The sequence below is a fragment of the Haemaphysalis longicornis genome, unplaced genomic scaffold (genome assembly GCF_048455015.1).
Source record: "Haemaphysalis longicornis isolate Haplotype H1 unplaced genomic scaffold, Haemaphysalis longicornis Haplotype H1 scaffold_8, whole genome shotgun sequence".
In the NCBI taxonomy this organism is placed as follows: Eukaryota; Metazoa; Arthropoda; class Arachnida; order Ixodida; family Ixodidae; genus Haemaphysalis; species Haemaphysalis longicornis.
In genome coordinates, this window is record NW_027526445.1 from 131,785,709 (window position 1) to 131,794,035 (window position 8,327).

At 52.9% G+C, this 8,327-nt stretch overlaps 1 protein-coding gene across 1 annotated transcript; it reads right to left on the bottom strand.

Annotated features, from left to right (window-relative positions):
- Positions 1-487: 487 nt before the first annotated feature.
- Positions 488-8,144, bottom strand: LOC144149094 (uncharacterized). The gene is made up of 2 exons (XM_077680628.1): positions 7,972-8,144; positions 488-708 (listed from the first exon to the last, which is right to left on the bottom strand). Exons 1-2 carry the CDS (start codon positions 8,116-8,118, stop codon positions 529-531), a joined length of 327 nt encoding a protein of 108 aa, XP_077536754.1. The 5' UTR covers positions 8,119-8,144; the 3' UTR covers positions 488-528.
- Positions 8,145-8,327: the final 183 nt, after the last annotated feature.

Here is an 8,327-nt window from a genome sequence, read left to right on the forward strand (position 1 = left end):
GTTAGAGTCGTCTTCCAGTTTTCGACGTCCGTATTACACATTATAGGCGCACAAGTGCCCCCCCCCCCTTTTACCGAGGGGCTGGCACGGTACCCGTGGTCCTGTACCCGGGGGGGGGGATACCGGGGGGATACCCCGGGGGGGGTACCCCCGGGGGGGGTACCCGGGGGCCCCCCCGGCCCTCCTTACGACGCCCCTGATCAGGAGCACAATCACGGTCCACACCCATCGAGAGGGACGGCGTTATCTAAATCTACAAAATTGCCTTCTAAAGCAACGGGATAACACCATAGTGGGTTAAGTTCTCGCCCCTTACTCTTACAAGGTGTGGGTCAGAATGCCAGTCATGTGGGGACCGGGACATGGCACTGACGCTGGGTACCGGCTTAAATGTGTACACGCGGATTGTCGCCTTGTTGCGAACAATGCGTACGCCGAAGTCGTTTATGAAAAAGGCCGAAGTGGTATCGCAATTTATTTAGCGAGGCGTTGTTTAGTGGTTATCGGCCATGCACCTGAACGGTGCGTTCAAGGTTCCTGAAAGCGTTTCCAGGCAGGTTCGTGGTGCAGGTAGCGCCTGCGGTGCTTCATACGCCTCTCCTCTCGAGACGAAACGAGCGGGATCTCCGGTTCCCGGCTTTCCGCGTCGCGTGCGGTCTGCTCCTGGTCCGAAAGCTTCCCCATGAGCTTCTGGCCGCGGTTGAGAGCCTGCGAGAAGAGCACCTTCGTTGGGATACCTCCGACATTTGGCCGTAACTAGACATAAAACTTTGCTCCTATCGCGGCAACTTGGGGCTCCTGAACAACAACAGCAACAAAAAAATTAGCGCAGCTTCGCACTACTGGCTCCAAGACTGCGCAAACAGCGAAGCTGGTGGCCCCACCTAGCTTATTCTTGGTTCGGGTAAGTATAGGCGTGGTTATGCTGAAAAACTCGGCCAAGTTTTCTGCGTGGTGATGGTTAGAGACTCGTCAAGCTTTCTGCATGGTGTCGTCGTTAGCCTCCCAAAGAGCAATGAACACTCGGTCGTTAAATTATGTACAATGTACGCATGGCTGCTGGCTTTGCGGTGAAGCTGCAAGAGTAGCGGGTAACGTATCCGGACGAGGTCCTTTGAACTCCTTGAGTGGCCACCGTTCGGCTTGTGCTGTCTGGCGTGTGGGACGCTAATTAAGAAGTTGATTAACTTTGTCCTCCTTGGCTTTTGTCTACTTTCATTCTGGAATTATTCTCTTCGCAGCGCCAAAACTGCACCACTCGCCGCAAAAAGCGATACAGCGAGCCACCCCACGACGCGTTTCCAAAGCCAAGCTTGCGCCAGTTGTATCGCGCCTCCCTGCGACGCGTTTCAAAGGCCGCGCTTGTGCCAGTTGTATCGTGCCTCCGACAGCTGGCGGCACGAGTTCGCCGGAGCGCAGCTTGGCAAAGCTACGGTAAAGCCGGGGTGCCGGCCGCTCGACGTTGTTATCACTCGGCGAGGTTTTCCTGCGCACGTTCGTCGGTTCAACGACCAGCTTAAGAAGCGTCGCTGTAAAAAAATTGAAGCCAGTTCCACGCCTGTGACGTATGCTGAAACAGTGGAGCTGACTTTGAAACGCGGCAGCGGCCACCTTCCGCAGAGGCGGGGCTCCAGGGGTTTATGCAGAATTTCGATTTTTTTATTTTTTTGGGGGGGGGGGGGGGCGGCGGTGTTGGTGGGATGTTTGGGGGGGGGGGGGTGTCGTATAAATCCCTAGGCGGGGTGCTTGTGGTTGTGGAATCTTTTTGGGGGGGTGTCGAAGTCCTTCTGGGGGGGTGTTGGAGGGGTGTTAGGGGGGTGTGTATAAATCCCTGCGGGGCTCGATCCCAGCGCCACTCGGCGTGGTATGTATGGTTACGACACATGGTCCGCATGAGCTTCACCACCGCTTTCGGCGCACGCACTGAACTGGGAAATGGTGCATGGCAGAAGCTTGTATAGCGACGGAGAAGGGCGCAGGGCGAGCGGCGGGAAGAGGAGAGCGTAGGGAAATCGGCTGCAGCTGGTCGTCCCCTCTTTCTTGGGGGCACAGGTTCACCCGTGTTAATAAAGTTTGCTTGCAACTGTGGTTTCGACCGTCACAGTACGTACTGGAAGCTAACCCGCGGAAGACTGGTAGTTTATCAGTGCTTATAAGGGGAGTGGGGTAGTTCGCCGCGTGCAGCGGCGCACCAGCCAAAATCGCCCACTGGACGGCACTCGCATCGTTTTGGGAGCACTTCTGGGACCTCCGTAAGGGGGCCGGCGGGACCCGTCGACGACGCAGAAGACGGGAGCGTGGAGGTGGTTTGGATAATACCCCCACCCCCCCCCCCCCCCTTAGGATTACCGGCCGTCGCCCTTGCCTTTTGCCTGCCTCCCTATTCGGCACCGTTGCCGCGGCTGCCTCGTGTGGAGGGTTCTCCGAGTGTTACCCATGCCACAATATGTACTCGCGCTTTCAAGTTGGGACCTAGCAGTCGACTTTTTAATCCAAGTCATGTTAATTTATTATGCTGAGAGCGAGAGCGGATGCGCTTTCTAAACCGCATAACACTGTAGCTCTACGGCTCTCGCTAAGTTAGCAAGTTTTCTCCTGTGGCAGAATTCTCGAAAGTTCCGTAACGTCATGTTATTCCACCATTTCCTTCGTAAAGGGTGTTGCTCCCGCGTCGCTTGCTCTGCAGTCGCTGCGGAAGTGATCACTACAAGGGCGTTAATATTTGCCCCTGTATTCAAGCGTATTTTCTCATAGCGTTTTTGGCATGGACACGGTTCTGGCCATCGCCGAACAAAGGGAAAGCTCAATCCCGCCCTTCTGTCTCAGGATTATTATACTGAAAGGGTGTCAGGTCGAAAGCAGTGAATTCTGACCTTTAAGGCTTCCGATACCTTAAAAGAATGTTAAAGGTGAAGAAAATAGTGATCAAAATAGCCGTATCTTCAACGTTTTGTAGCCCCTGCGGGAGTACAAAGGCAGCCCCCTATACAAGCAGAGTCTAGCGACTCTAGCAAGCTTATATATGGCGAGGGTTTTGTAATTTTGTTAACGAACGCAGACCAAACAGAATTCTACCAGCTGTGGGGAGGCATTGCCTGTTGTTGCGTATGGGAAGGCCGACCCGAGCCGAGCTCCGTAGTCCCCAACATGCGTGTGGTAGGGTGGTTTGAAGCGAGCGGCCAGTCAACGTTGCAGCGGTGAAGTCCAGGAGCCGTAGGCAAACGTAACTGTTTACTTCATAGCGAGAGATGAGCAGAAGCCAAAGAACAATGCCCCGACGGGCGAGGTTACAGTACGGGACTCGAGCAGAGTGACAGCATTGATTCACTGCTCAAACAGGAATGAACTACAGCGCTTGGGGGGGTCTTATTTATACCCAAAGCTCCAACGGTCAAAACAAGCGTTTCCTCTAGATTGTGCACACGTTACGAACGGCATAGACACACACAACACTCTTTCCAGAGTTCGTGAGCAGTCGGTAGTAGCTGCGCACGCTGAGTCCGAGAGAGGGGAGAGAGGAGGTCTCCGCAACAGCTTCTGCGTCCTTGGAACAAGTCTCCGCATGTTGCGTCGGCCGCCATCGAAGTTTGATCGCGCCGATAGCGAGGCGCCTGATCCAGGCCTGTCACAGCTTGTTTGAATTGGCGGCTGCAAGCGTGAGTCACCGATAAAGGGGGCCTGATTGAAAGGCGCACGTAGTGGAGGCTTCGCCGCACAGCCGAGGAGTATTGCGGCGGGCTGAGTCGTAACAGCTTCTTCGCCAGGGGTCCGAGATCCCGTTGGATAAGGGTCTTCAGCCATTGTCCGGAGGGATGCTTTCGGAGAGAAGTGCTCGCCAGATGCTCGGCTCCAGGCCTGGGCTGTACGACACCGTGCTGGAGCTTCACCGGGGCTGGTCACTGGATGAATAGTGGCCCGCCAAGAACGTCTCTGGCTTGGTCAGGCAAGCAACAGAACTACACAGGAAGACACAACCGCATCGCCGGCATGCGCAAAGACAAATCTACACTGAAGCTCTACCAGGCTTTTAGTTACGATAAAATACGCTTATAAATAACTACACTAGTTATATTTTAGCCCAGCAGTACTTTAGCCAAGCACACAAACTTGAAAGGTGACATTTCGCGTGATTGTAAATGTCCCACACAAAAAGAAATGTAATCGTAAAGGGCGAAACCTGCTTGAAGAAAAATAATGCAAACGAAAAAATCAGGTGTCTACATGCCACTTTTCGCGCTGAGAGCTGCGATTTGAGCTCTCGTCATTGCCCTGAGCTTTCTCCTTTTTGAATCGCACCTTAGGTGTTTGTGTTCTCTGAACGCCGCTGCGACCGGTGGAGAGGACATCGGCCTTTCCTTTCGACAAAGGCCGAGTGCGCGGAGGAGTGAGCGAGATTTTCCAGCGTTCGAACGAGAGGCGCGCACTCCTTTTTGATGGCAGCGTTCCCTTGGCGCGATGCGAGCTCACAGCTTTTCCCCTAGGTGTGCCTGCATTGAAACACGCGCGGCAAGTACGCGCGGAAGTTTTTCCTTTCTGCTCGTTCCTCGGCTTGTTACGAACGCCTTCGGGAAACGAACATCGGAACGCGTTTACTGTCTCTCCGCTAGCCTGGCTGGTTCCCTACTTCGGCTCAGCCGCAGGCGACACCGGAATATCAACTAGCTTAGCCCATATTGGCCTATCGTCAGGAGCATCAGCTTGGAGTGACAAGGGGATGACGTGCTCTTTAGACACCGCGTGGTTTCCAACAGAGCCTACCTCATGGTCCCTCGCGTTTTCGGCAATAGCCTCAGCACGCGAAGACGGAAGCGTGTTCCCGTTCTCCTTTCTCCCTGTCAGGACTACACAGCATCCAAGCTGCCCTGTCTCAAAAGATGGCTCAGCCACCCGTGTCACCGGAATTTCAGCGAGCTCCGCTGACCGTTGCTCGAGGTCAGTTACCTGAGCTGGTGGCAGGACGGAACCGGCTTGCTCAGTGGCGAGATCGTCAGTACTCCCAACTAAACCGTGGAAACCGTTCGCTTCGTCGACTGCAGGCTTTGCCACAACGTCGCTCTTTTCTGAACTGCCGTCCGAAGAAAAAACCTCCGTTTCAGCGGACTCCTGCTGCCTTTCGGTAGCCTCCGGTTTACGCATTCCAGCGAAACCTCGCTATCTCGCGAAATGTTCATGTTCAGATCGGTAGCCGTTCCCATTAAGGCCTCCCGCGAATTTGAACCATCCAAACACTTTTCCGGGAACTCCGAAACCAACAGAGACACATTTCCGCTCTCAGTGAACTTGCGTTGCCCTCTGTCGTGAGCCTCTGGGAATGCGCTATCTCCGCTATCTCTCTTAGCCACCTCGCCGCGCTTCTGGGCCGCAACCGTCGCCTCGGCCCCGCGCTCCTGAGCGTCTGCTACTGGCAGCGCTGGTACGGCGCTTTCCTTGCAACCGAGGTCTTTTTCGAGCAACAATTCTAACTCAGGCTCCACTTCTTCCGCTTGAGTTGAATCTCGTGCTCTATTTTCTTGTTCTCTCGTTGGAGTCTCTCTCCATAGAGCTTCTTTCTTTACCGTTCGAGGCGCACGAGCTCGAGGTCACACTCTTGCATCTTTTCATCGTGTTTGAGTTTCTGCTCTTGCATTCTTTCCTCGTGTTCCCGTAGGAATTTCTCATGTTCCTGCTTCTCTTGCTCGCGTTGGTGCTCAGCCGCCTCTGCAGCCTGACGCTTAGCGGTCTCTCTGTAATTGATCCGCTCAATGCATACCGACAGCTCGTCATCGTTAGCCCCAACCGCGAGTATATCCTGTATCAGCTCTAGCTTTCTCAGCACATCCGAAACATCCAAGCGCAGCTATTTTGCAAGCTCCAAAATCTGCGGTTTTTTCAACGCCTTCAAATTCATGGCCGGTCTAGAGTACTGCTTTCCCACTGCTCCGAAAATATTTTGCTCGAATAACCCACGCAGCAAAAACACACGCCCTACCAGCTATCCTCAGAAGCCTGGTAAAACTCAGTGACGAAAAGTCCCGCACTCACCATTGACCGCCGCGAATTCTGCGAAGTCCGAAGCCGCCTTGACGTCCGTGGTGTTGCATCTCGCACCGCTGGCTCCAGCTGTTGCGAAGTTGCCATCCTACCGCTGCCAACCAGTTGTTGCGACGTTGTCACCCCACCGCTTACAACCAGTTGCTGCGTACGGGTAGGCATACCCGAGCCGAGCTACGTAGTCTCCGACATGCGTCTGGTAGCGTGGTTTGAAGCGAGCGGCCAGCCAATGTTGCAGCCGTGAAGAAGTCCAGAAGCCGTAGGCAAAAGTAACTGCTTAATTCATAGCGAGAGATGAGGCGAAGCCAAAGAACAATGCCCCGACGGGCGAGGTTACAGTACAGGACTCGAGCAGAGTGACAGCATTGATTCACTGCTCGAACAGGAATGAACTACAGCGCTTGGGGCGTCTTATTTATACCCAAAGCGCCAACGGTCAAAACAAGCGTTCCCCCTAGATTGTGCACACGTCACGAACGGCATAGACACACACAACACTCTGTCCAGAGTTCGTGAGCAGTCGGTAGTAAAGGCGCACGCTGAGTCTGAGAGAGGGGAGGGAGGAGGTCCCCGCAACAGCTTCTGCGTCCTTGGAACAAGTCTCCGCGTGTGGCGTCGGCCGCCATCGAAGTTTGATCGCGCCGATAGCGAGGCGCCTGATCCAGGCCTGTCAGCGCTTGTTTGAATTGTCGGCTGCAAGCGTGAGTCACCGACAAAGGGGCCCTGCTTGAAATGCGCACGTAGTGGAGGCTTCGCCGCACAGCCGAGGAGTATTGCGGCGGGCTGAGTCGTAACACTTTGTGATGGGGTCGGCTGACACAAGTGACACTTCAACATGTGCCAATTTATTGCCATCTGTTAATTGGTTAAGTCGCGAACGCCCACCGAACCCTACGGACGTTATGTTGTGACTCTCACCAATTAAAAAAATCCAGGCCGGTAAATGTTGAAGTGAAAAGGAGGCCATAGTCGAAATATTTTGCATAGTTTGCCTGAACTGGTTGTTCCCATGGCTTCAGGGACATTAGTTTTCAATAGAAAATCGTACGTTATGAAACTTTGGGAATTCCCAGCATTTTGGTTTGGAAAAGGTAAGCCCGATTTCTTGTTTGTCATCATCGCTGTGGTCACAGTAACAAACAAAAGTGTAACACCAATCTTGAGAAGTTTTGTGGCTACTTTAAAGAGCTAGCAAGACAGTTTTGGGCATGGAATCAAGCTTCAAATTTATCTCAGAAGGTGCAGACAATTGATCTCAGAAGGTGCAGACAGCTCGCCAAGTTTGGAATTAATGCTTGGTCATCAAATGGAACCTTGTCCAAATGAGAGAGTTGATCGCTGAAGAGCCACACGGCACACCGAGAGAGAGAGAGAGAGAGAGAGAGAGAGAGAGAGAGAGAGAGAGAGAGAGAGAGAGAGAGAGAGAGAAGAAAGACATAGAGAGAGAGAGAGATCTTTATTAGAAAACAGTGTTTAGCCGGCGTACAAAATCGCCTTTATGCTACTTTGTTAGGGAGGGGGAAAATGAAGAAAGGCCTAAGAGTGAGGATGGCAGAAAAGAGATACAAGCTTCGAGAGGGCCAACGAACTTAGGTAACAAAAGGCAAGTTCAAAAGTGTCAGAGTGAAGAGATCTAATGTTTTTGCATTAAGCCAGCGTCGCTGAGGTACGAAAACTGAAATTCTAGGGCGAGGCATTGCTGAGAACAAGAAGTACAGGGTCTTAAAATGGTTTTTAATGTCACTGGTCCTTGTGTGTAACCTATGCGTGCAACTTTGTGTAGCAAGATTGATCACCACCGATCAATTAGCCTAATTACGTCATGCCAACGTTTTGTTTGCAAGATGCATGCAGGCCGCGTCCCAGAGGATGACGAAAGTCTGAGGTAATCATGTCGTAATGCGTTTAGGGCTGAAAACGGCGCATGCATGGTGATATTACCTTGTAGTACCTGTCGTAGACCTTTGCGAGCACCTTGATCTCTCCGCGTACGGCGACTGCGAGTGTCATGAGGATGAGGTGGATCAGGATGAGTAGCAGCGAAAACAAGATGATCTCGGTCACCCGGGAGGACACGTACTGGAACATGGCCGAACCGCAGCCCCGGGTGTAGATTCGCTGGGGGTTGTAAAAGCGGAGCAGCGAAAAGAACGTAAAGTTTTAGAGGACATCCATGCTTGTGTGACTTATGACGTGGGCGGCGAAAACATCATCATCATGCTTTCTTTCATGCTTCGTCCCTTGTGTCTTTTCCTTATTCCTGTATACTATGGCTGAGAGCCCTGGGGAATAGGCGT

Excerpts from the sequence above, each read along its gene's own strand:
- LOC144149094 (XM_077680628.1), bottom strand. The coding sequence starts at position 8,118 with ATGTTCCAGTACGTGTCCTCCCGGGTGACCGAGATCATCTTGTTTTCG. Across the intron at positions 709-7,971 it reads TCTACGACAGGTACTACAAG|GCTCTCAACCGCGGCCAGAA; the intron begins GTAATATCACCA and ends CTCTTCTCGCAG.